The following is a 27,528-nucleotide window of genomic DNA, read 5'->3' on the forward strand; positions in this document are numbered from 1 at the left end:
ATGAAGGCAAAAGTATTGCTTATCAACGAAATGCAAGCAAAGGTCAGCGAGTAGCCAACGTATTCACCAGTCTTGGTTTACTTTGACTTATTTTTGTTCCCGAAACACAAATATTTCAAGCGGAGATCTCAACTTGAGTCAACAAAGAACATAAAAAGAAGTTAGAAGGAAAAACTAACGGTTCTTTAATAAAAATTTGTGTACACAAAAAATACGAAAATCTTATTTTCTACATAAATATTTAGGCTTACCCAGGATTTTTCCTACAGGGTTGTAAAGGGATGTCAATGGAGTTGTGTGTAATGTTTAACTACACATAAACATTTACATATAGATTTACTAAAGCATGATTACTACACAAAACACGGCTCATAACTGTATGTACATAAGTCAAAACACACAGACACACACACGTACGCATGCACATTTTTGCATATCATTCATTCATAAATGTCACATCTCCTTATATCGCTTATGTATGTATGTATGTATGTATGCATATAGGCACTCAAATCTTACCGCCAACACAGGCCACACATATGATACTCACAAATACTATTTACAAATACCTACCAACAAGTGAATAAACAACGATATATATGTACATATGTATGTTTTTATATATTTTTAGGTTGTGTTTAAACACGCATATGTGTGTGCATGAGTTTGTGTGCTCTTTTCTCATGCAGTCTTATCTACGAAAGTGAAAAACAAAATAATGCCGAGTATCAAGACGAGCACCCTTACTTTCTAGCTTGCGTTCAAGCAACGCTTTAGTACGGGTTTTGAACGCGTCGCGTATGAACACTACTCAGCTGAAGTGTTAAAGCACACTTTTCGAAGCAACAGGACATCGTGTCAATTTTCGAAGACATTTCGTTGTGTTTCCGGTTGCTCTAAGTGGGCATGCGAATGTGTGTGTGCATACGCTATTTAGTAAATAAATACATATACATATATATTTTATATATATGTTATTGTTAAACGGTTATGAGTGAATAGTTCGAAATCGTACAGATTTACTGTTATACGTTATTATAACTGTTTTTGACTGAAAAGTTGCTTTTGAATTTGTGTGTATATAATTTGTGCATTACAACAGGCATATTTAAACACAAAATCAACGTTATCAGTTTCAAAAAAATAATAATAATAAAAAACCAGTACATATACATATACATACATACATGCATATGTATAGAGATATTTTTGTTTTTATGTACAAAAATTAAATGAAACACTTTTGTGTTCCAAAATATGTGAACCACCAGTGAATTGCGCGCAGAGTAAACGTAATCAACAACAGAAACGTAATCATACACCAAAAACAAGAAAAGCCAACGTGCCGAAGTGCAACAAAGTTCAGTTAAAGGATCGTGGAAATAAATTAGAAAACTCAAGTTTTTAGAATATTTTTTTTTAACAATTATTGATAACGGGATGAGGCGCAAGAGCTGCCTAATCTTTTTGTGTACGTAGCAAGTTCAATTTACATACATACTTGTACAAAAATCTCAATACATATTTATAAATATGTATATATTCTGTATGATTTCATTTGCATTGAGATTTAATCTTATTTTTCAATATTTTTTAAACTGCTAATTGCAGCGATGACGTAATTTTTTTTATTATACATTCCTATCTATATATTTGTTGCTACTACATATGTAGTATACTAGGTTATTTAGTAAAAGTGATTTTTTTTTTTTTCAAGTATAAAAATATTTTATAAAATTGTTTTTTATATCAATTTTTTTAAATTTTTAAGATATTTTTATGCCGGCAGATAACTTGGAAATTGCTATTTATTAGACGAACTGATGTATAAATTGTTTAATTAAATTTTATAAATTCTAAATAATTTATAATTATCGAATAAATTTCATAAATAATTTATTGAAGAGTGAAAAAAGTTTTAACAAATTGTTTACATTTTTTTTTTTTTAATTTTTTCAATTTAACTCAATTTATAAATTAAACTCATTTATTATTACATTAAATAAGTAAAAAAAAAGTAGTTTAATCATATTACAAAATGCCCAAAACAACATACCCAAACTACATTTTGTATAATCTTTTGTACTTCACCACTATCTTCGCCAGTTTGTTTGCTGTCCGCACTCAGTGCGAGTGTGAGCGCATTTCATATTATCGCTTTGAACCGCCAATATGAGTATGAGTATGTCGGTACGGTGGCAGTGGGTGCCAAGGCACCACAAGAAGATGAACATCCGGCACCGCCGACTTCCGGTTGGATTGTGCGCGGCAAGTTGACCCTACAACGGCAGACAGCTAATGTTTTGGCCGCAGCGGTAAGTAAATAGTAGTAAATCATTAGATATGTTTCTAAAACATGCATTGTTACATAGAAATTTATTTGTTACACTTTAAATTCCATCAGCTATAAAAATTGTGACAAAAAGCCATAGTTCGAGTGTTATAACGTTCCATTTAAATGTTTTGCGTTAAATTTTATTTAGAAATCTTGGCAGAAGAACAGTAGTGAAAGTTGCCGCTCTTCTAAAATAATGTACATTAGCTGGTATATTTGAATATTCCAAAAAAAATCTATACTTCCTTTCCAGAAAACGTGATGTTTTGATAAAATCTGTGATTTCGTTACTACTATTACTAGTACTAGCTAGTATCGCATGAGCTTTAAATCTTTGATTGAAGTCACTGTCAGGTATTGTCCAACTTTCCATAAATTCATAATTTTATCTATTTTATTGGTTTTATGAATATTATATAAAGATTGATTAATCAAAAAAACTTCATCGTATCCCAACAACTATCATTGGGTACTCACTTTGTGGCTCTTATTGTTAAAGTATATAAGTTATCAAATAATTTTGAGAACTGACACTCAGATTCCACTGGCTGCTTATATATAACAATTTCTAATAATGTTTGAATAAAGCTAATCGATTAAATCGATGAGTTCGTTTTGATAGTCACCTCTGAAGATAAGTTGATTATTTCGAAACAGTGTATTTACTGGGTATACATAATTTCGATTTAATTCTGCTTCCTCCACAATCCTTCAAATCCACAATCCTAAAAAGAATGTCTTAACCTTACACAATATTACAAATACTGCTTCGGTCACATTCTGATTTAATTCATTTTCATAATTACATAGCTATTTGAACTTGCCTTTAGCAATTCATTTCAATTTCACCGAATTATTGTCATGTATATTTCTTAATCCGGCCAACATAAAAACTTATAAAGAACACTATGCTCATTTTTGTTTGTCGTTCAAGCCCTAAGGCTCACATCACACACAATACTATATTCACATATCAAAGGAAATCATTTTTTTTGCAATACTAACCATCTTGACCTCACACAATTAAAATATATATATTTATATACAGTTGTGTTCAAAATAATAATAGTGTGCGTGTTAGAGTCGTATTATTGAAATTGGAAAAGAGACGAAATATGTGCTGGACAGATGAAAGTAAAGTCATTCTTTTTAGAGACACAGGTTCACGACAGTATGTGCATTACCCACCGAAGACTGAATACCACCCTAGACACACTGCGATAACGGTAAAATATGGAAGGTCAAAAATATTTGTTTGGGCTTATCTTTTATTTTTATGTTACATGGGCCCATGTATCGTACATACACTGTCATGGATCAACATGTCTACCTTGATATTTTGAATAGCACAATGTTACCTTATACTGAAAATTCCTTTGAAATGGGTGTACCAGCAAAATAATGGCCCGAAACAGACAAGTCGGCTAGCCAAGGAGTGGTTTCGTACCAAAGGGATTAGGGTCACGCCTTGGCCTGCGCAATGGTCCTCAAATCCATAGATAACCTATGGGATGATATTCAGAAAAGCAATAATCGCGAACTTTGGGTAATAGTGAATGATTATTGGGAAGAAATATCTAAAACCCTTTATGAAGGCCTAGTCAACTCTATGCCGCGTCCCAATAAGGCACTTTAATATAATAGAGGCTTTTCGACCAAATACTGAATCCCATTTCTTTGTATCTATACATACATAATTTTAGATTTATTATGTTTCAGATACTTTTTTAAAGCAGATGTGAAATACTACTATTTTATCGTTATTGAAAAAATGTGCGGTTTTATATTAATAAAAGCCATATAATATGTAAAATTAACGTTTCTGTTATGTTCGTACTCAATTTCAACACAGAAATAAATATTCTTTTTACAAGAAATTCAAACATTGACTTCTCAGCACTTTTATTATTTTGAACACAGCTGTATGTATTAGTAGTTTCTATTTCATTTTTAATCTATTTGAGATGAAGGCATTATAAACAAATGTGATCGTTTGTATGTATTTATATGGCTGAGCTCATAAGGGTGAAACCTTTAGAATTAAATTCAATGGTATTTTTTTTATAAATTTGCATAAATAGCACAAATAACACTGGTTAATTGTTGTCTCAACCAAATTTAACTAAATCGATGTACCCCAACGTGTACCTTCAAACAAACGCATGCACATAAATACATAGTATTAGAAAGCGCATAGAATTTAATCACTTGTCTTTACTGCATTTGCATTTCACCTCATCTCAAAGTCCTTTCAATTTGAATACGATTTTTATTAAATAAAATAATTAGTTTTATTTTCACTTCGGCAATGGCCTTTTCTTCCCCTTATTTCGTTTCACTCAATAAGAAATTTCCAATTCAATGAATGCCGAAGTGACAACAAGTAGTCGCGCATCAAATTAATCAGCAAAAAAAAAAAATAAAAAAAAACAATGAAAATAAAATTAAATAAATAATGAAGAAAAAAATACAATATGCTTATTTGCTTGTTTGTGGGGGCCATTGTTGTTGTTGCTCATGAGGATGTCAAACAAATTGACCTTTCCAGTGTGTCGTGTTGAACTGCGGCGAACCGATATTCACCAATACTTGTCGCCTGAGTGCAGGTTGTGGTTCTCACTGCCATGAGCGAACTTGTAATCACTTCTAATTGTTTTGACTAACTACAGTCACAGACATTGCAAAAAATGAAGCAACTACCCTGTAGAGAATGTTAGAACTACTGGAGGCCGACCCTCAATCAAACTGCGATTGTCAAATATAGACACAGACAGATTTTCTCAAATTTTAGACGAAAACATGTAAACCTCAAACGTATCCACTATCTAAAGGGGTAACATAACACTGAACACTTTCGGGTGCATTGCAAAAAAGAACTGTTGTCAGGGTCGTATTTTCGGAATATCTACAATTAGCTTGTTCACTCAAAAATTTCCGCTGTTTCGACCAATTTGATATCTGTAATATAATTTCACTGATATTCGGAATCGATGCTCTATTTGAGGGCGGAAAATCGCTTAACAATTCATGCGGATCGCATCCCCAAAGACCACATTGAAGAGATCTTAGAGTTGAGCTTACCCTCGAACGCTGTTAATGGCAGCATTCCTGAGAATATTGCATCACAATTTACATTACTTCAAGTTCTTCAGCCTAAGCGATCACATTTACTTGAGTTAACTCACCTCAATATCATTTCATAGGTTTTGTAGACGATCACTCATAAGTCGATTCCTCCTGTAGGAACTAAAACGCTAACCTTAGGTCTAATGCCTCCACTAAAGATCAACATAATCCACTTTAAGGTCATTAAAAGAGATAAATCAGAGCCCTCAGAATTTATCACAGACATTTCATTCAAAAAAAAATTATCTATCTTAAGTATACTCGTACTTTTTGCACTCCATACCGGTCATAAATATACTCATATTTACCGCAGGGAAGTCTACTGCACGCACATACACACACTGCAATTACTCAGATATTTTACACTTGTGTACGTTGAGGCGTAGTGATTGTGGGAACTCAGCCGACCGAGAACTATCACCAGTTAGGCGATATGCCGTGACGATTTATGTCACGTTTCAGCATGGTTACACCAGTATGTGTACCTGTATGTACGCATGCGTGTGTGTTTATGTGTGCGTATAATGCGAAAAAAGGAAATATTTACACAGGCCCACTCATCAGCTACTCGCACATGCCGGCTATGATTAATCTGAGAATATCTTCAAGCCTATTCATGTAGTCAACAATGACCGGCTGCTATACCTACATGCCATACATATGTACAAACAATAAATACGAGGACATGGGAAATGTATTTACTTTTGCATGTATAATATTTAGCAGCTTTTACGTGTATTTGTCTTAATGATGTTGCTCGACATGGAGTAATAAATAAATGCTTATCGGACAAACAGCTGATTACCGCGGATCACCACTTAACATTTGGGAATCAGTACACTATGCATATGTAGTTATGTAGGTATATGCTTGTAGGGTCCTATGTATATTTCTATATACTCATTCATTATATTTTCAATCCTGTATGTGTGTGATTGGGCTCTTATCAGTGACGACACAGAAATGTTTAATGTTGGGCAGACATACATAAGTGAGTATCAACTAAATATGCCGGCTTGTAATTCTTCTTAATCTTGGAAGTTTCTCAACTACTTCGAGTACATGTTTGGAAAACAGACCATATCTACTCTAGTACCGATAGAGCATTACTTATCAATATATATTAAAAAAATCGAAATCACCTCCGTAATCATCTTTCTTACTAGTCTTGCTCAAAACTTAGACGTCATATTGTTTAGCTTTTTTCATGATTTCATTGTCTGTATCTATAACTGGATGGATACCTCAAAAGAGCTTTCTTCTAATAAAAATTATTATTTATTGTACCACAACGCTATCTTCTCCTGATTAAGAGGATGTTTAAACTCTTTCGAAAATATTCGGATGGCTAGAGAGATATATGTGACCTCTATCGACAAGCAAAGGCCAAGAGATATCTAGGGTTAATAGAAAGCCTATTAAGCTTTCTATTAAGGTTTCTCTTCTACTGGAATATTTTCTATAATGTAAAACTTCCATAAAGTTAAAGTAAGTTAAGTTAAAGTTGATATAAATTTGTCGTATTTCCATAGTTCGTATTTGGTCCATTAAAACTAATCGTAACTACATATCCGTTGAAATTCGTTTTACGTCTTGTGATTTAGTAGAACAAAACATTTTATCAGTAAGGCTCACAAAAAAAATATGAAAGGCTTTCAGTTCCATTTTCTAATCGATCCGTACACATCCTTTGCAAAATATATACATGATTAACGTTATTTCTTCTTTTGGCAGCTCGTCATCGATGACATAACACTTAATAATTCTGGTGAAAAGTTCCTACAGAATAAGGAAATGTATCCACCCTACAAACCGTTCAAAATCGTACTAACACCCGATGGCACAATCTCACATCTCGTCTTCAAGGAAGCAGATCCAATTTGGTCGACTAACTTCAAGCGTGCTATTGCATCTATATTACAATTTCAAGTGGAGTCTAGCGGCGCTTTTGTAGTCGACGAGGTTGGTAGAAAATGTATTTGAACTCAATTTCTTAACTCACTAATTTTATACTTTAGATCGGCATACATGGCAAATGTTCGACAGAGTATTTCGTTTCGAATAAAACCAATTACATTTCCATACGAAAGACTCCTGAACTGAAGACTTGCACACCCTTCTCCGAAGCCATTCACGTCACACGCAGTAATGTTCCTTCCAATACTTGTGAATTCGACTTCCAAAAGAACGTCATTATTGGTAATGAGGCCATTTATGGCATGCTGCCACATCCGGTGACTGGTTACTTTCTTAGCATGGCACATGTCAAGGGCACAACGTTGATACATACATTTGAGTCGACCGGAGAGGCGCAATATATAAATTCAGAGTAAATTACAACTTTCGAATTTGTTGGCAATTTGACAAACTATATCTTTCTGTATTTTAGACTTTTGCTAAATTTTCTGAATGAAACCTCCATCGATAATCCCATAGACATTGAGACATCCATGTGTTCTGAGGTGTCTGGGATTGAGTTATTACCCGTCGAACTTAACGATCCAACGGGCGGACGTAATCCACAACTGCAGGAAACTTTAATAACCGCTGCTTCCAGTATGCTTAATAGCCTTGCTGAGGGTTTAGAAGATGCCGAACTACAATTTGGTGAACCCTATGATACCGCTGTTTCTGATTTAATAAAAGTGCTGTCCGAAATGGATTACGATTCGTTAAAGAAGCTTTATAGAGATGTTGATATCGGTACATCGTATCGACAGGAGACGCTACGAAATATATTTCATGAGATTATACCACGTATTGGCACAAAAGCCTCTGTATTTCTAACAAGAGATTTGGTGTTGGCAAAGGATCTTAAGTCTACGATTGCGGTACAGCTTCTAATTTCAATTCCATTCCATATTTTTGAGTTGTCATTGGATATGGTAAAAGAATGCGAAGTTTTTCTCACATTGGGTGGGTATTTAAATTAATAAGGTCTTTCAACGGCATATTTTGAAAACTCTTCCAATTTATTTGTAGGACCTGATCGCCCAGACGTACATCAAGCAGCTATTTTGAGTTTCGCTACCCTGGTACATAACGTCTTCATGGCTGGACGCATCAATAAAGATGTCTTCGAGGAATATGTACAAAAGTATTTCAATCTCTATTTGAGTAAGATATCCAATGAGCTTGTTGGTGGTAATTTGTTTGTTTAAACGCTAAATTTCGTAATGTCCACACAGATAGCCGCGATTATGAGCAGAAAATGCTATACCTACAAGGTCTGAGCAATCTGCAAGTGGGCAATGTAGCCAACTATCTTGATCCCATTGTTAGCGATCCAAATGAAAATGAGGATATCAAGTTCTTAGCCGCTTGGGCAACACTCTCACTGGCTACCGAGCGTGCAGAACGGGTATGAAAGACTATCATCTCTCTTGTGGTAGTTCAATTCAGTATAGTGTTTTTGATGTCTTTGCAGATCTATGAAATATACTGGCCAATCTTTGAGTCACGCAATGCCAGCTTGGAGTTACGTGTTACCGCTGTTACTCTCCTATTAATTTCAAATCCCACAGCAGCACGTCTTATTAGTATTCATCGCATTATACAAAGTGAAACTGATCCGCATATGATAAATTATTATCGTACAACCATCACAAGTATATCTGAGACCACCTATCCCTGTTATCAACACCTGTAAGTAGGCTTTTTCATATAACAGTGTAGGTTCTAGCTTTCTAGTGTATTTCTTTTCTTTAATCTCACATCACAACAGTCGTCGTCTACTCTCTTATATGCACCGACATTTACCCCAGAAGCCCGAACCACGCTACTGGGTTACCGGCAACTATATATTTGATTATCGCGATTCGAAATACGGCATTGGCGCAATGTTGCAAGCCTTTTTGGTTGGTGATTCGAAATCAGATTTACCCGTAGTTGCATACTTTAAATTCGATACAGAAGCGCTCGGAAAGTTTACGGGTCAATTAGCGGTAGGTGGACACAATTAGTAAATACTTACATATATACTAATAATTTAATTTATTTTACAGTTGTACATCAAAGCTCGCGGTCTGCCTGATGCAATTTTCCATAAATTTCTTAAGAATGCTGCGGACCCACTGAAATTCGAACATATCAAAGAATTACTACGTGCCATGAAAGCGCCGATCATACAATCCAAACCTCTACATCTTGAGTTTATATTACAAATGGAAGGCAAGACAGTGCTGTCATATTACCTAAACCAGAAAACTTTCCAAAAACTAACCTATACAGACCGTGAGTACACACTATTGTTTTATAAAGGTGACTTTGGATCTTAACCTTTTTCTTGTCCACTTTGCAGTTATTAATCGCGTGAGTTTCATTATACGCGCCGATAGTCACATCAATATGCAGACGGTACGTTGGCCTTTCATGACCAAATATTCAGTGCCCACAGTATTGGGCACCGCTTCAGACGTCTTATTGCAAACCACGGTACTTACTTCACTGCGTGGCAACATCACACAACATCAAACTAATGATCTAATGAAGTCGGCGCTAGAGATTGATGCGCGTTACTCTTCGTATGCGTCGTGTCGCAGTCGCAGCTACAATCCATTCTTAAATTTGGATCACGAGATTAATCGCGAACAGGGCTTTCTCATTTATGTGCCCTTCAATACTGATTTGAATCTGAATATTACAAGCAAATGTCTGCGTTATTCATTCCTGCGTCCAGAGAATATGACCAGTGGACTCTCGTTCAAATCGCGTTCTGTAACATCGACACGTGGTCAAATAACAAAGGCCACGCAACCATTCGAGGAGATCATGTACCCGGATCGATTAGTTGATGTGGTTAGTTAGTGATATTAAAAAACAGCAACAGTTAATTTATTATGCCGTATATGTATTGCAGTTCCAGCTATTCAAATATGACACCGAGGATCTGGGAATTTCGATGTCCATAAAAACGAATCTCAATGAGCTGAATAAATATCGTGGCATGCTGCTCAAATCAGAATTTATGGAAAAGTGAGTTTGTTCTGGAGATGATTTTACATTATAAATACCATTCCTCTCATTTTTACAGTGGTTTCTCCCGTAATGTGGTCATCAATTTCCTGATGTATGTTTTCGGTGTAGCACAGTTGAGTTCAATCCATCTGGGTTATGACCGCAACTTTACAATGCTCATACAGAACGAGAAACCTACAAAGGTTAGTAATTTGCAGCATTGTCCTATAGGATAGGCAATAAGAGTATCGCATCATCTCAATTTGATAACATTTCTATATTTTTAAATCTTACCATATAATAAAAATGTATCTAAATTATTAAATCCTTAATTTTTTTCAGATCGATGGTTCAATTTGCAAACAAGATCTTCTGAACACAGCCGAGAAGATTGGACAGCAATTCAGTATGACAATGGAGCACTCGAGCAACTTGAACGTTAACGAAGCTTTACATAGTTGGAATGTTACAATGGATGTCTATTCCTCGACGAAGAATAACTGGTTCAATATTATTGGCAACTTGGAACGCACATCGAAAATTGATACACGTGATTGGAAAGTAAGTAGCATTATATACCGATTCATTATGAATTCGTAATTGAAAAAGTTGGAAAATCCGGTCCAAATTTTGAACTTTGGACTTTGCTCTAATCATAAATTTATAGTGAATCAGCTTCCCCCCATAACACAAATTAAGCCGCGTCATTTCGACCTTCAAACCTGTTTCCAAAACAGTTATTGTCAAGAATCAGAAGAAAGTATTCTCCAACCTACCCTATTAAAATAATGACTTCAAACAATATGAATATTGAAAACATGTTCACTTTGAGAAACAAATGATTTCAGAGTTTATTAATGAGAGATTTCCGATTTCAGTCATGGGTAAACTTAAATGGATAACATAATATTGCGCTAAAACGTTAACAAATAATGTATACAAATAATGGAAAATTAATTTTATTTTACTGCTGTTGTTGCTTCGGCATATAAAGGACGACACAGATATGCTTTAGAAACACAAACAGTGCTTCAATGCGCTTAATCGTCACCGCCGCCAGCTTCAAGCTCTTCCTCGGCCGCAATTAATGCGATTATGCCCTCCTGCAGCGATTTAACCAACTCGAATTCGGTAAAACCCAAGCGACGTCTATTCGATATATCCATAACACCATCCTCAATTTGTGTATGCTCACCACCGGTGCCACGTATTTGCAAATTCAACTCTTCCGCAATGGCTTTGAGCTTATCATCCTGCGCTGACAACAGCGGCAAGCGTATGTGTACTGAAGCGCGTAGCGTAGTGCCAAGATTGGTGGGACAGGCGGTCAAGTTGCCATAGCGTGGATGACGCGCAAACTGCAACGTCTTCTCCAATTCGGTTATGCCCGTAACCAATCGATTATAGACGTCGCCTAAGGGATGTCATACCAATGGTATTTGAGTAATAGGTCAAAGGTATTTTAAGCGTACGTTAATATTTACCTAAATCACCGCACTTAGCCATCGAGATAATACGCAAATGATCCTCCTCATTAACCCAAATCAAAAACGTTTCGGCTGGATTATGGAATATACCACGACCGGTAGGCCAGAAACGATAACAACCTGCCGTTGTTAAATATTCATCGCCACGTTTGAAAAGTATATGACGTGCGACCATTTCACGTTGGATATCTGGCTCGATCTCACCCATGCTGTAGTAAGCGCCTGTAAGCTCACCATCCAAACCCTCAGCAGCGGAGCGTACCTTTTCCTCTATTTCAATATACTGTTTCTCGCGCAATTTCACGAAATACGGATAACCTTCAAGATTACGCGCTATACGAATTCTGGCCGACAGTATATATTTACGTTCTGGATCCAAATTTTCAATCTCATCCACATTACCCCAATCGGTTTCCTTCTGTAGTATATCACTCTCATTTTCTAATTGACTGTGATAGTCGCGTATAACCGGATCGAAGAGTTTAGTAAAGACATCATAGGAATCAGCATCGGCAGCATAAATACCACAACTGGAGTCGTGATGTGTTGTACCCGATTGTATACAATCGAAAAGATTGGCTTCAGTGGGCTGTGCAGTTGTTGTCAACATATACTCGTCCAACACTTCACGCGTCAAATATTTGCGTAGGAGTGAGCTATTGTACTCCTCATCTTCCGTGAGACTCTTGAAGCCTTCTTCCAATAACTCAGCAATCTCCTCGGGTGTCTTCTTACTGTAAAATAAAACAAAAAACACAGAAAAGTGGTGTCTAAGTGATAGTTTAAGGTATATACGAAATGTATCAACTTACATTTGACTACGCAGACGTTCCAACTCTTGCTCCAATCGTGCTATGGTCTTGTTGGCTTCCTCGAGATCTGATTTCATCATATCGAATTGATCATCGTCCGGACATGACTCACACATAAATTTGCGCACGAAGCGTATGGCATCGTCTGGTTTATTTTGTTCTTCATAGAGTTTAATTAGCGCCTTACTGAGCGCGTCTATGACGCCCGCGCGCTCCAAGTACTTGCGGTACTGTACGCGTTTGGACTCAATCTGCGTGGAGCAAAAGTGAAAATATTCAAGTTATGCCCAAAAATAATAAGACGGCGCGAAACTTACCGAAGACATGATGCACACAAACTTGAGGTCAACTAAAAATTCGGATTTTTTATTTCACTTTCTTCCGAATACAACAACAATCTGTTTTTGCTCTCTTTTATTAACAACGAATATAGAATTTAAATGCAAAATTAAAAACGTTATTTGTAAATTTCGTTTGAATTCCAATCCAACAAAATTGCAAAATATGACCGTAGTTCCACGTCGCTCTTTACAACTGGCATTAATGAGAGAAACTGAAATTTTAGCTGCCTAAAAAAATAAAACATTCACTTGTATTGGTTTTTGAAAAGATTTCAAAATCTCAAAACGAAATTATACGCCAAAAAAACACGGCTCTATCGATCAAACACAACGGACTGAGTGCAAACGACATGCAAGGTACTGAATTGAGCTGCAGTTATGAGCTGCACAACGTCTACACGGCATGCGGCCAGCTCGACACGTTGGCGTTGCTATTATGTATTTCAACGTGTAAATTGGAGTGTATGTATGTGCAAGTTGATGGTTGGAGAGTAGTATCCACAAAAACCTTACATCCAAATGCAGTCAACGAACTGTTGAAGGATTTCACAGCACGACAACGGTAAACACAATGCACGAAGTATGAGTGGGAGTTATATGCAGTCTACATACTTTCGTATGTAAATTGAAAAGTCAGTTGTAAGAAGACAAATGTGCATTCTTCTACGCTGTTGTTTTGTTGTGGTAACTAAGGTGTTTAACGAGCCGACACCATGGAAATGTGTGAGCTACAGTGTGCTGCTTGATTTCGAAGAAAACATAAGCTGTTGTAGTTTTAACGTTAGAAAGTATTCCTAAAATAATTTTGAGGAACGCTGTCGCATTGACAGTCATTGGCCGAATATAAATCCGGACTCATTAGTATTACGTACGACCCGACAGTTGTGGAAACATTTTTTTTTTGTATGTATCATACAGACACACGGCTCTCCAAAATTCAAAACTTTCATGTTCCAACAAAGATTCATTCCATCGACAGTCAGAGTTGAACCACTAAATATATGCCTGACATTAAAGTATGTATTCCCTAACGCGCATTTGAAAAGCAGAAAACGTATGAGAACCAAAATTTGTTGCAATATTTTCATTGATTCCAAATCAGGATCTCTACAACTATATCGGTTAGTTTTCTGGCAAATTAATCTAACTGTAACCGGAACTTATCGTCTAACCTCAATAAAGTTCAATTATTGCTTCTCAAAGGAATATCCTTCTTATAGCGCCTCTAAAAAGTCATTAATACCACCAACATTCTCACAGAAAGCGTCACCTCTGTACGGACATATACTTAGCCTCAAATTGAGCTCATTGTTAAACGAGTATGTATTTACATATGTCATTTGTGGTATTTTTGATTTGTGGCGTGTTTATACACCTAAGTACAGCTGTTTAGATAATTTTGAATGCCATAAGTCTGCATATTTAGCAGTTAATTGTATCCTGTAGGAAAAAAGTACTACTATGAAATAGATAATATTAAGGACCTCAGTGCCGCGTGGTTTTATTATGATGTTAGAAAATCTCTCAGTTTCTCAAGAGAAAGAGATTTCTTGATTTGATTGCCATTCCCTCGGGTGTGGTCATAAACGATTCTTCCCCACATAGTTCAATCAACTCAAGTTCCATTTTGATACCAAGTATCTTCTGGGTAGCCAACAAACAGCCGTTTCTAAAGTGAGAATGCAACCCGCTTCTGCGGTTTTGCGTAGAGTTTGGGACCCACCACATAAAAACGAAATACCAAATGAAAAATCGGAAAAGGCTCCGATGAGAAACCCCCCTTTTGATGACGACAACTGTAAACGTAAGGATCATGATTTGAGGGTGTTGGATTTGTGGTGGGAGAGAGACTCAGTCGCCGAGTCCTGGCATTAATACCGGTGGATGAACGTCTAGGCACAATTCGCATAAAAGCGAGGTTCTTCAACATATCGCTTATTTGCGCTCACACCCCAACGGAAGAAAAGGACGATGTGTCGAAAGATATTTTCTACGAACGATTAGAACGCATTTACATATGAGCGCTGCCCCAGCCACGATGTCAAAATCATACTTGTTGATTTCAATGCTGGGGTGGGTAAAAAAAATGTCTTTGGCACAATCGTCAGAAAATTCAGCATCCATAACGAAACATTGCCTAAATGCCTGAAGCTGTTCAACTTCGCTTGGGCCCGAAATATGATCGTCTGTAGTACGAGATTGCGGCAAAAGCAATTTCATCAAGCAGCATGGCAAACAAACAAATTAACTAAATACTTTATAATGCGATACTTATCTAACGGTCTTGGACTATCAAGGCTACTATATCGGTTAAAAATTCAGCACTTTCAAGTAAACGGGCTCCCTGTATTAAAAATAAATCAGAAACTAATTTTAAGGACGCCAAATATATATATATATAATTTTAAGGAACGCGTCGTTCTAAACTCAGATTGAAATTCAGAGTATACTAGTTTTAATCATTTTATTGAAGACAGTTCTCTTTTTTTGCTTCGAACGAGCTTAAACCGAATAATTCTTATAGCTCTTATTAAATTAAATTTCAATATAAATTCTTTACACTTTCAGGCAGAAATCAATGCAACCTATGCACCACTCGTATTCACCAAACGGCCACACACCTTCAACATAGATGTGGTGTTCGGCAACGCCAGCAGAACGAATGAAAATCCGCTTAACACTTCAAAAGTGCATTTCTCCGGCAGAGCAGGAGTAAGTTGATTTAATGAAGTATTTGAAATATTTAAGGAAACCGTAGAATATAAACCGATTAATAAAATTTTAATATCTCCACAGCCTTCGGATTATGCGCGCGATTTCCTACTCTCCGACAATCCATTCACCGATACCGATTTCTGTCCGAAGGAAGTACTCAAATTCAGCCCTATACCAACCTCGAAGTATTGCAAGCGTAGTAATTTTGAAAATTTCACATCGACCACCAAATATGATATGGATTTGAAATTCGATAATGTGAGTGATTTATAAAATAAATTGCTTGAATATTGAATTGAGATTATTGGACCCCTATAACTATTGTATGGATTGTATTACTTTCACAGCATAATGTCCTTAAAACTTATTGATCGAGTACAGTTGTTCGATTACACCTAGATTTCCTTATTTAAATTTGTGTCGGTATTTGTACAGATAGTATAACTTACTTAGATGGATGCCTTTACAAACATATACATATATTTTCGTTCTCCCATACACTATATTTTCATTCTCCATATATTATATTTTTCTTCATATATTATATATTCGTTCTCCCAGATGCCTGCCTGGTTTGATTTATGGTCTACACGTTTGGATCACTTCGTCTCTGCCTTGTCTGAGAAAAAGGTGGAGAGTCTTAATTTGGATGAGGAAATTAAATTCTCACTTCATGCGCCTAACGACTATTTCTGGCTGACGGTGGAAGTGAACGGTGTGAATTGGCGCATTTATCATATACCATTCTTGCAGAAATTGGACTCAAAATATGATGCCTCACATGAGATATCCTATGATTCAGGACTCAAACGTAAGTTTTGAAAACAAAAACAAAAAACTCAGCGGAAAAATACGTAAGAGATAGAATTAAATTAATTAAATTAAATTAAATTCATTAAAAAAATTTATTTAAAATAAAAATAAATGAATAAATTAAAAAAATAAATAAATAAAATAAATAAATAAAAAATAAAAAATTGTACAAATAAAATAAAATTTGTTTATAAATAAAATAAATGGAATAAAATCGTAAAAATTAGCAACAATTTAATTCCATTTTTGGTTTTCTAAGAAAGTAAAATTGACACTATTTTATCTAATATAACCTCTCTAGGCTCCTGTTCGGTAATAAATGGCATGGTTAATACCTTCGACGACTACCTAATCAACCTGAGCGAATTCACCAAAGTAACTGTGGCCAAGCACTGTCAAACGCTCTTGGCTGCCGACTGTTCAGTGTTGCCAGAGATGGCCATATTTTTGTTGCCTTCACCGGAGTACGGCTTAAGCGCCAATTACGGTCTTCGCGTTTACATTGGACAGAATTATTTCACCTTTAGGTCGGTAGATAATCAAACGAAACTACACGATGAAGCGCCCATATATATAACGGTTAACAGCAATGACACATTAATCAATTTGCGCGATAAACCCTATCAATATCCGGAAGGTGTGAGCGATTACGATTTTCAGTAAGTAAACAAAAGTTCAGGAATGTGAAGTTGGAATTTTTTTGTATACACTGTAAATCTTTCCTCTTTGCAGCGTGGAATTGACTGAACATAATATACTCATCGTTGAAAATGCACAAATGCATTCGACCATACAGTTTGATTTGTCCAATGTCTTGAATTTCGAAATTTACGGACTCTACAAAAGTAAAATGTGTGGACTCTGTAGCAAACCGTTGAATGCCATGCAAAATTACACATTATGCATGTAGAAGGGAGTTACTAACGAGTGACAGTGACAGTGAAGTGAAGGTTTCATTACACACAAACAGACAAACAAACATACATAGATTGTATATTAAAATATGCATAAATATATGTTATGTAGAGTAGCACATTTATTAATACGTGTACAATTACAAATTAATGAGAAGTTTTAATAAAAAGAAAATTAAATGATCTTATGATAATTCTGTGTTATGTAATTTGAAACAAAAACAAATGGTAATTCAATTCAATATGTGAAAAAAAAACTATATATAAGTTCATGTTTTTCAAATTCGCTTTCGAGTATGTACTATGTCATATGTTGATTTATAGGAAGTATAAAACTTAAAAATTAATTTGAATCTATATATAAACGAATATATTTCGTTTATGATCAGTAGAAAAAAATGTAGTTAGTTTATTATAACTATCATTACTAATAACTAAGCCAGTTAACGTGGCATTTTGAAACGTATCTGCTGCTCACGATCACGGTGCAGCTGCGAAAGCAAATGTATACGTAGTTGTACGATATTCTCCAATGTTTGATTGCATAGCTGACAAGTGATCGTTTGTATGCGGCCATCACTGAAAAAATGTGATAAATTCAATTAAAATATTACTTTTCTATATACTTATGTATAGTTGATTTGTCACTCACAACTGACGCAAGCGATGCAACTCCTGACAGTGTACACCCAACGAGTGTATACGATCAAACTTCTCATCGTACAATCTGAGCGCCGAATGCATGGGAAACAATGAGCGGTGCCCGTAAATGGGTTCGGTTTCGATCACATCCTCGAGATCGTATGGTTGCCATACATTATCGTGGCTATCCACATGTGTCTCAATATATTTGCGATTTTTATTCAATAGTCTATGGAAGAGTAAGTAAAGAGAAATATAGGTTCCTGAAGATTAGAATTATAGTATGTAAATGCATAATAAAACAAGTAAGGAAAGGCTAAGTTCGGGTGCAACCGAACATTTTATACTCTCGCAATTTATTGATGCAATTTTATGAAGATAACACAATTGTGGTATTAACCCGAATTAACCCACGATTACCATATGGTAACGCAAAATGTATCCCTATATTTTCATAAATAACTTGAAAATTTCACTATAAAACTTCAAACTACGCTGATTTTTCGCATTTTCCAGAAAATTTATATATTGATATAATGAATCGCATAATAGAATTCATTTTCGTGCTCAGGCGGTCAATATACATAGGTTTATTTCATTTCAGGAAACTCTGAAACGTAAAAAGTTCTGGGCAGTACCGGGTTAAGACCAATAGAATAACGAAAATTATCATACATAAATAGTATATGAGGCATGAGGTAATTCCTGAACCGATTTCACTCATTTTCACCACCAATGTACACTATATCCAAACCTATATAAAGTCCACCGTATTTTTTAAAGAATCTATAATTAATTATAATTCCGTTCGTGTCATCAGGGTGATATGAAAATATACATATAACTTCATTAAGGTGTAAGGTGTAGTCAGGATGTAAAAAAAATTAATTATTTTTTTGCTTTTTCGTTAAGTGTAATATCTTAAAAATATTCTCTGTAAATTTGAAGTGGCCGATAATTACTTTTCGAGTTATTCGACAAATAACAATGAGAGCTCGGGCAAACCAAAACGCTAGTGTGAAACTTTAAATGCGTTTATTTCAAAACCGCTCAGTAGATTTGAATAAAATTCATACAGCTTTTAGAATACATAATAAACTCAGGCCTGATCGAAGGATTTTTTTTATCAAAAATTTCAATTTTTTAAGACCAATTAACTGTTGATTTTTTCCCGAAAATCTAGAAAAAATTTCCTGAGGCCGTTATTTTGTTAAAAAAGCTTCGATCAGGCCCAGGATTATCTATTTATAAAACTATTTTTTTTATCCGATTGATTTTAGATGACTCCAAGGACTTATGATTGTCACCGCAGGGATCTTTTTTTTGAAACTGGGTCAACACCGACAGCTATAACTTTGGAAATTATAATTTTTTTTTCAAATTTTTAGCAAAAAAAAATTACTGAAAATTCTAATTTTTCGCGTCTCTGACTACCCCTAACCCCTTAAAATTGGTCAAGTAGTTTCTGAGATATGATTTTTGACCCATAAGTGGACAACACCAAGCCCATTTTCCATATCTTAAAAAAATCTGAGTGCAGCTCCCTTCTGCCATTTCTTTTGTAAAATTTAGTGATTCAGGTGTTTTCCGTTAGTGAGTTAACGTACTTTTAGTAATTTTCAACATGACCTTTGTATGGGAGATAGGCGTGGTTATAATCTGATTTCACCTTTTTTTATGGTGTATAAAGGGATACGTAAGGAAAGGGACTGCAGAAAGTTTGGTTTATATAGCTATATTGGTTTGCGAGATATATACAAAAAACCTATTTGGGGGCGGAGCTACGACAACTTTCCCAAAAAAAAATTCATCCAAATAACGGACATATTAGTGGGACTTTATATGTTTTCGGTTTTCGCCATTTTGTGGGCGTGGCACTAGTCCGATTTCGACCATCTGCAATACAAACAGTCTCTGGTGCCAAGGAATATGTGTAACAAATTTCATTAAGATATCTCCGTTTTTACTGAACTTTTACTCGACGATACCAACTCCAGGCCATCAGGAAAACATTTTATAATAAATGCAATTAATTTCTTTAAATATATTTAAGTCCTCTCACTTACCTTATAATTAAGTTTTTAATTTTCGCAGACAAATCGGCACGCATATTTGGCAATATAGTTGGGCGCTCATCACTTGGATCCGTATATAAGATGGTGTCCATGCAATAGCGCAACTGATTGATCTGAAAGCGAGAAAAGTAATTCATATAAAATGTAAATGGGCAAACGAATTTAAAAAAAAAAACAACAACAAAACTAAATTATAGCAACTATTTTTCTATACATAACCCCACTTTACACAGGTCAACTTACTAACTCCAAATCGTCCTTTAAAATGTCTGCATCTAAGTTCAATACAATGTCGTGCTCCTCATAGAGTGGCTTATAGGTTTCTTTATTATAACCCAAGCCCGCCAGTATTGCCACATATTTAGTCTTATTAATATTCCGTTTTATTTGCATGGTCGGACAGAAGAGTAGCGTCATTAATGCGCTAAAACCATGTATATTCGGCATAAGTGTCGTCGAGCGTGCGGTAAGCGTTTCGGTATTTTGTGCTTCCGTTATGCTGGCCGCAACAATCAGACGCTCGTGCACATCCTGCGGATCTGTGTCGATCAACACGGAATTCACCGAATCACGTTCAACGTGCACACTCTTCCAGGTGCCGATGCGTACGGCTGAGAAAATTTTCGTTTCGAGCGCACTAAATGGGCCACGCAAATTAATCGTTTTTGTGCAATATTCACGTGGTGGTGGATCCACTTCCACATCGGCTTCGGGTTGTATGGTACGTAAGTACTCTTCATTTTGCTTGGCATGATCTTCATCTAGAAAACGAGTAGCAACAGATTGTTTGCGTAAACGAAAATCATGATCGGCCTGAAAAATGGAATGGAACAAAAAAGTACAGTTAAAATAATTATTTATAGCTCAATTGTATAATAACAACCTTAGACATGTAATTCTCATCCGATTTATGTGCAAGACTCTTCTCTACCAATATTTCATTTAGTGTGCCCGATGCAGTTTTTATAATCACATTCGAAATACCAGAGACCACTGAGTAAACTTCAATTTCGACCACACCCGCATCGGCTGTCTGCTGCATTAATTCCATTGCTTCATCGGGCCACTTGCCGCTCGGACATTTCACCATAGATGGTTCCACCATTACCAGACGGCATTCAAACATACGTGGTGGTATGTCGTTGAGCGACTCACAGTGGTAGGAGAAACGTCGTAATTGTTCGAAATCTACAACATCCGTATTGCCATAATCGACGAAGAATACCTGCAATGGAATATGTAATTGTAATTAGATATCATATACATATATAGGTATTAGGTTGGCAGAACTTGAATAATCTTCATTATTAATAATCAATCTCCACAACAGTCGGTTCTGCGATACCGAGATTGACAGTAATTTTCGGATGCGACCAAAGGTTGTTTCGGCTATACAGACCTGTTTGGATCGGTAAGTTTTTTTAGTCTTGAATAATAAAATAATAATATAAAACGAGATTTCAACCGATAAGACTTCATTTGTTGAAGGGTTTCTAGAATTTTCAGTTTCTTCTGACCAATTTTTCACTGTTTATGAGCAATATCGTAAATCGCATATCGTAAATAATAATACATTATGTAAATATCAAAAATAAGAGTATGAAATACCTTAAATTGACAATGTTGGCGCGCCGCAGTTAAAACTTTCACTATCCTGGCGCGATGGTATTTATTTTCAAATGGAGCAGCCACCATCATGCCTTTAGATATATAGGCAGGACTTTTGAAACGACCCTGTTGCAAATTTTCGGGATTATTTAATAGAGCATGGATTTCACGTAAACGCTCCATTTCCGAAAGCGGTTGAAAATAGAATTTGCTGCAGGTTTCAATCTAAATTTTAAGGAAGAAATATTAATATTTGCAAATACATATGCAAACTTGTGTGCTCACATGCGTTATATAGCCGCGTATCATTTTCTGAAACACCGAAGGCAAGACAATCAGCTCGGGATTTTTGATTTGTTTCTTGGTTGGTTGCCAAACTCCTTCTACCATGGCGCCAATACGACGCTCTTCGGCATAGCGCACCTCGCTGCGCGGACTGGGAAAATATAAAATATTAATCATAATTGTTTTTACTTGCCAGTCAACTTACTCCATAACCCGTACACACGTACGCATGCCAAGCATACGCATGCGCACGGCCTTATAAACATCGGGGCAAACACGTCCCGGTACAAGCAGTCTATATGTACCACCTTCGTCATCGTCATCTAGATCTTTTTTGAATGTAACAAACACACGTTCGGTTCCCGGTTGAAAACGCACTTCGATATTTTTCGGATGTATGCGCACAGAACGAAACAGTTCCTTAACCGAGCCCGTATACAGCTGGCCAATGTGACGTGTATTGAAGCCAGTGAAGTAGACCGTATTGCATGGGTCATTGCCGCATAGTGTATGGTAGATGCCACGTTCACGTTCGGTATCATTCAAATTCGAACGTGTAAAATAATTGGGATAAAATGCGCCAGCGATGATAATTTTCAATATAATAATCTTTTCACGATCGATCCAGCAGACACGTTGATAGGCATTCTGTTCGCGTATGCCATAACCTTGTAGACGTTCGCGCAACTCCTGCACCAGCAAATGCATTTCTTTCATCGAACGTAAATTGATGAAATAACGATTGGCCCAAATGGTTTCACTGTGTTCCTCGTGAATATTTTGTTGTTCACGCATCGATGACCACAGCTGCGCGGAAAATATACACATATATTAAATTTATTAACCCACGACTACATTTGTATACAAACATACACGATAGGCTCTTAAAATAGCAAATAAGTCCGAGCCAGAGCCGTCAGCCCAAATAAGTTTTTGTATATACGCTTCTGCTTGACTATTATTACCACGACGATCGACGCCAGAACGGAATATGGAACGCACACTTAAGCCGGCAGCTAACACATATAAGCGAGTTAAACTGGCATGGAAAGCATTTCAAAACGAATGAATTTAGAAATTTACCTATTATAATCGCCTCTTCCATCGCGCTGAATATGTAACCCAGCAATATGAGACGTGTTAAACGTATATCCAAGGGCATGCCGGCCATCACGCGCCCCATAAAACTCAGATCACCATCTTGTATGGAGTACGCGCCATTAACGGTGGTGAAGAGTGCGCCCACCTCTTTCAGCGTCAATATAGTATTGTGTATATCCGAGAGATTGGGCGGTGTCATTGCCAAACCGAGTATATCTGGCGGTGGACCCATATCGAGCAATTTCGCTTTAAGCACAGCATTCTCTAGCGGACAGCGCAACATTTCAGCAGTGCCAAATTCTTCCATATAGTGCTGAAAATATTATTTTTTTGTTGTATATAAATATTTATAGGTTATAATGAAATGCAAAGTTTTAACTGTACGTACTTCATAGAAATCTTTTGAGACCATACGGTAGACACGACCATTCATTACACGTCCTGCGCGTCCAGCACGTTGGCGACAATTTGCACGCGATGCCCAATGCAGTTGTAAAGACGAGAAATTTGTGGCAGTATCAGTGACCAGTGACTTCGTGAGACAAAAATCAATGACTACAACAAAAAATAAGCTTATAAGAAAATGTAACTAAACAACATGCCATATTTGCCGCACCGTATTTAACGTCCGGCACGGTTATAGAACTCTCCGCAATGTTTGTCGAAAGTATTACTTTACGAAAACCAGTCGGTGGGTTATTAAATACTTTGCTCTGCTCATCCGGCGAAATCAAAGAATGCAAACGTATAGGACAGAGTTTCACATTATTGCTGTAAAAATAAATAGCAGGATATTTAATTTTGTTTAATAAAACACATATGCATAGCACCTACTCAAGAGATTCGGTTAACGATTGCAATTTGTTGCACATTTGGTCAATTTCATTGATGCCAGGCAAAAAGATCAGAATCGATGTTTGTGGCAATGAGCCAGGATCCAGAGAAACAGAAGCCTCTTGCTTCTCTATATTATCGATGACAATAATCAATTTATACGCAATATTATACATTTCTTTCGATATGCCAGGATCCGATACGTCCACATCGGTATTCTATAAAGTGATATTAAAAAAACAATTAATACAATGTTGACTGTTTTATGCAACACATTTGGGCATAATTACCGTACTATTGATGCGACCCAGATCAGATAAGTAAAATTCGCGCACCTGAAAAAGGCGGCGTGTATCAACTCGCAACACTGGCGCTGGATTGCGGCGTATGGTAAAGTAATCAGAGAACTAAAATAAAGTTAATATAATTATTAAATTAATTTTGTACAATGTACTAGCATATACCAACCTCTCCAGCGTTGATTGTGGCCGACATGAGTACTATCTTTACTCCGCGCGAATTGGTAGTCAACAACTTCCTTATAACTATTAGTAAAAAATCCATTTCCTGGTCACGTTCGTGCACCTCGTCAAGTATAATATGTGTAAATTGTTTAAGTGACTTTTCCTTTATAAGCTTCTGCAGTAGTACACCCGTTGTGCAGTATAGCAGGCGTGTATCTTCGGAAATTTTGGCGTGTAATCCAACCTGGGGAAAATATGATATACAAATATACACAAAATATTTCAATATTTTTTTTCAGCTAATGTTATTGTAACGTATTTTCCGATCTAATGTCGTTATTACTATTGTACTGGATTTGATTTGCCTAAAGTTAGTTTCGAAATCGAAATTTTTAATTTAGTCATATATTTCCAACATATGTACATACCTGAAAACCAACAACGGAGCCTTCTTCCCATTTTCTCTCTTGGCAAACGCGCTTAGCAATAGAGATTGCCGCAATCCTGCGCGGTTGCGTGCAGACAATTTTGCAATACTCCCTATTTATATAGGCTTCGTCGAGTATATACTGAGGCACCTGAAATAAAAAATATAATTAGTTAAAATTTTAATTATAAAATTGTTAAACGAGAATATTTATAAATACACACATTTTATTTAAATTTGCATCATAAATGGAACACCCTAATGCATTTTTCCCAAATTCCCCATGTAAATAGGAAAATATCCCAAAATAAACAAAGTCTTGATGGGTCACACTGAACAATTATTTTGACATTTCAACAACAGAACTTGTTGTTTCTAGTTTTGCGCTAAATCAAATTAATTGCGAAATATTGCTATGGAATCGGCTATTTTCGAGGACTGTCGGAAGTTAATAGATCTCTTTGTAAATTCGGGAAATAATAGTTTCCCTTCATTTTGCAAACAGTGGAAATCTTTGCAATTCCAACACATTTATTTTGCGCAAACCTCACATATTGAATTAATACAAACGACCTCAGCCATTATACATTGTGCTAAGCAGGATATATGCAGTCCTGATGAAAATGACACAGACATAGATCCACCAGTCAGTCATAACACTAACAACACAACTGCGCAACACTTTACAGATGAACGAATACGTAGAAGAATCGGTTATCTATATTTACTATATGCGATTTACTTTAAACAACCTACAAAACATTATGTTAAAATTGAAACCAATATAAATACTTGGAAAAATATAAAAAACTTTATAGACTCATTACCAATGTCACCAGATATGGACGAACCTCGATACATATTTTGGCGTCTATTGCAAGCCGACGCTTTTCGTTTCACAGCTTTAAACTATTGTGTAGGCTTGGAAGATTTCGTTGATTACGATAAACTGAATGGTAAAGATAATGTAGACGTTTTGGGTAAGAATAGTAGCAAAAATCTTGGACAACAATTACAGGATTTTCCAACTATTCAACGAATATTACCGGCTCTGACAGTACTTGAAGATGGTTATAATGAAATGAAGGAAATGTTAGTGAACTCAAACAAAAGTGGTATGCATAAACAGACCCTACCAGCTACAACAATTTTCAAAAGTATAGAGCAGTGTTTTCAAAATATTCAGGCTATAGTTGACGAAAATGAGGGACGAGTAAATAAACCAAAATTATCACCTTTAAAAAGTACAAAACGGAATTTGAAACGTAAAGGTTTCACAAGTATTCATAACAATAAGAAAAGCGAAGATTGTGGTGCAACCGAAAGTATTTCAAAAAAAAGTAATATACGTAGAAGAATGTCAGCACGCACCGTATTTACGGATGAATTGCCTAAGGATTTATTAGATGATCTGCAAGAGCAAGAATCCATAATAAGCACGGAGGATCAAGATTTGTCCGATGTTGAGCAAACAACAGAATCTCAAGAAAATACCGAGGATATGAACGATACGCATGAAAGCAACCAAGAGGAAGAAGTAATTGAGCAGCAATTAAGTGAACTATTAGAAATAGAACTAAGCCAAGAGACTAGAACGACCTCATATAATAAGCATAAATTATCATTAGATTGAATATTCCATAGTCACAACAAAACGAATAATTTTAATATAATATAAGCAAATAGTTAAATGTATAAAATTTAAAGCATATAATAAAAAATCGTACTAAAAACTGAATTATATACAAATATTTTTCCAAGACAGTAGTAGAAAATCCTTGGCCTATTAAGTAATCAGATACGTTACGTAGTTATAGCTAATATGTGGAACGTATCTATAAAAACAATCGATTTCGATGAAAAGAGAATTCAAAGCATTCTTTCCCAAATACTAAAGTTTATCTACTCACCTGTGTAGTTTTACCGCATCCTGTATCACCTTCAAGTACCACCACTGGGTATTTACGTATAGCTTTCAAAATTTGGTCTTTGTTGTCGTGTATTGGAAGCGACTCATCCCGTTTCAAATTGAAATTATATCGTGTATATACATTGTCGTCAATTCGATTTACCTTTGGTTTAATGTCATCTTCTTCACTCAAATCTTCAAGTTCATCCATACATGTAGATGAACTTGCGCCATGGTGTGATGAACGTGTATCATTCATTTGATCATCTTCCTCCTATAACAATAAAAATAATTTACTATTTCCCGTTGTGAATTTATTCAAATTGTATGTTTTTGCCTCAAGTATTCGTCTTCGCTCTCTATCGGCAATGTGCTTCGAGTAATGGTCACCAAAATATTCACGCTTAATGGGTCTGCCACTATCAATTTTGCCAGCATTTGCAGCAATGCTACCCGAAACAGATCCTCGGGGTACTGGAACACGGTTGAATTCTTTTGAAAAGTCAAAGAAATTATTCACTTCATCCATTTTTAACACCACAAAAACTATAACACATGAGTTATTTATTTATTGTCCCTCTGTCTGTCCCGTTTACCGCGTTATATATTGGAAAAGGCAAATTTATCTAAAAATTTGTGTTTTTTGTTTGACTTCTCCGTTATTTCCCATAAAAGTGCTGCCAA

The 27,528-nt window shown here is 35.9% G+C and overlaps 4 protein-coding genes across 6 annotated transcripts; 2 read left to right on the forward strand and 2 right to left on the reverse strand.

Annotated features, from left to right (window-relative positions):
* Positions 1 to 774: 774 nt before the first annotated feature.
* On the forward strand, positions 775 to 17,693 carry LOC105218254 (uncharacterized). Of its 3 annotated transcripts, XM_054225177.1 has the most exons (20): positions 782 to 916; positions 1,103 to 1,471; positions 2,107 to 2,315; positions 7,196 to 7,423; positions 7,480 to 7,790; positions 7,851 to 8,377; positions 8,444 to 8,578; positions 8,650 to 8,822; positions 8,889 to 9,106; positions 9,186 to 9,405; positions 9,466 to 9,694; positions 9,762 to 10,258; positions 10,320 to 10,435; positions 10,494 to 10,620; positions 10,760 to 10,978; positions 15,626 to 15,769; positions 15,854 to 16,030; positions 16,334 to 16,583; positions 16,887 to 17,244; positions 17,318 to 17,693. In XM_054225177.1, exons 2-20 carry the CDS (start codon positions 1,441 to 1,443, stop codon positions 17,493 to 17,495), a joined length of 4,347 nt encoding a protein of 1,448 aa, XP_054081152.1. In that variant the 5' UTR covers positions 782 to 916; positions 1,103 to 1,440; the 3' UTR covers positions 17,496 to 17,693. The 3 variants fall into 3 exon arrangements, with proteins under 3 accessions (XP_011192004.2, XP_054081153.1, XP_054081152.1); XM_011193702.3 differs by having other exon boundaries at positions 775 to 1,471; XM_054225178.1 differs by lacking the exon at positions 1,103 to 1,471 and having other exon boundaries at positions 780 to 916.
* Positions 11,244 to 13,303, reverse strand: LOC105218253 (arginine kinase). Its single transcript, XM_011193701.3, has 4 exons — positions 13,034 to 13,303; positions 12,717 to 12,967; positions 11,902 to 12,638; positions 11,244 to 11,831 (listed from the first exon to the last, which is right to left on the reverse strand). The coding sequence occupies exons 1-4, from the start codon at positions 13,040 to 13,042 to the stop codon at positions 11,458 to 11,460; spliced, it is 1,371 nt and encodes a 456-aa protein (XP_011192003.1). The 5' UTR covers positions 13,043 to 13,303; the 3' UTR covers positions 11,244 to 11,457.
* On the reverse strand, positions 17,009 to 27,465 carry LOC105218252 (probable ATP-dependent RNA helicase spindle-E). Its single transcript, XM_011193699.3, has 18 exons — positions 27,182 to 27,465; positions 26,846 to 27,118; positions 24,937 to 25,086; positions 24,513 to 24,752; positions 24,335 to 24,451; positions 24,045 to 24,262; positions 23,827 to 23,981; positions 23,599 to 23,765; positions 23,193 to 23,523; positions 22,983 to 23,125; positions 22,315 to 22,916; positions 22,110 to 22,260; positions 21,825 to 22,049; positions 21,100 to 21,441; positions 20,460 to 21,029; positions 20,208 to 20,329; positions 18,152 to 18,370; positions 17,009 to 18,078 (listed from the first exon to the last, which is right to left on the reverse strand). Exons 1-18 carry the CDS (start codon positions 27,371 to 27,373, stop codon positions 17,943 to 17,945), a joined length of 4,353 nt encoding a protein of 1,450 aa, XP_011192001.1. The 5' UTR covers positions 27,374 to 27,465; the 3' UTR covers positions 17,009 to 17,942.
* Positions 25,284 to 26,673, forward strand: LOC105218251 (uncharacterized). Its single transcript, XM_011193698.3, has one exon. The coding sequence runs from the start codon at positions 25,351 to 25,353 to the stop codon at positions 26,566 to 26,568; it is 1,218 nt and encodes a 405-aa protein (XP_011192000.2). The 5' UTR covers positions 25,284 to 25,350; the 3' UTR covers positions 26,569 to 26,673.
* Positions 27,466 to 27,528: the final 63 nt, after the last annotated feature.

This window comes from Zeugodacus cucurbitae, chromosome 2, assembly GCF_028554725.1.
Source record: "Zeugodacus cucurbitae isolate PBARC_wt_2022May chromosome 2, idZeuCucr1.2, whole genome shotgun sequence".
NCBI classification, from domain to species: domain Eukaryota; kingdom Metazoa; phylum Arthropoda; class Insecta; order Diptera; family Tephritidae; genus Zeugodacus; species Zeugodacus cucurbitae.

Excerpts from the sequence above, each read along its gene's own strand:
- LOC105218254 (XM_011193702.3), top strand. The coding sequence starts at position 1,441 with ATGAGGCGCAAGAGCTGCCTAATCTTTTTGT. Across the intron at positions 10,259-10,319 it reads CGGATCGATTAGTTGATGTG|TTCCAGCTATTCAAATATGA; the intron begins GTTAGTTAGTGA and ends TATGTATTGCAG. Across the intron at positions 16,584-16,886 it reads CTATGATTCAGGACTCAAAC|GCTCCTGTTCGGTAATAAAT; the intron begins GTAAGTTTTGAA and ends TAACCTCTCTAG.
- LOC105218253 (XM_011193701.3), bottom strand. Across the intron at positions 12,639-12,716 it reads GAACGTCTGCGTAGTCAAAT|TAAGAAGACACCCGAGGAGA; the intron begins GTAAGTTGATAC and ends TTTATTTTACAG. Across the intron at positions 11,832-11,901 it reads GGCTAAGTGCGGTGATTTAG|GCGACGTCTATAATCGATTG; the intron begins GTAAATATTAAC and ends GACATCCCTTAG.
- LOC105218252 (XM_011193699.3), bottom strand. The coding sequence starts at position 27,373 with ATGGATGAAGTGAATAATTTCTTTGACTTTTCAAAAGAATTCAACCGT. Across the intron at positions 23,126-23,192 it reads GGAAGAGGCGATTATAATAG|CTGCCGGCTTAAGTGTGCGT; the intron begins GTAAATTTCTAA and ends TATATGTGTTAG. Across the intron at positions 20,330-20,459 it reads TAAAGGACGATTTGGAGTTA|ATCAATCAGTTGCGCTATTG; the intron begins GTAAGTTGACCT and ends TCTCGCTTTCAG.
- LOC105218251 (XM_011193698.3), top strand. The coding sequence starts at position 25,351 with ATGGAATCGGCTATTTTCGAGGACTGTCGGAAGTTAATAGATCTCTTT.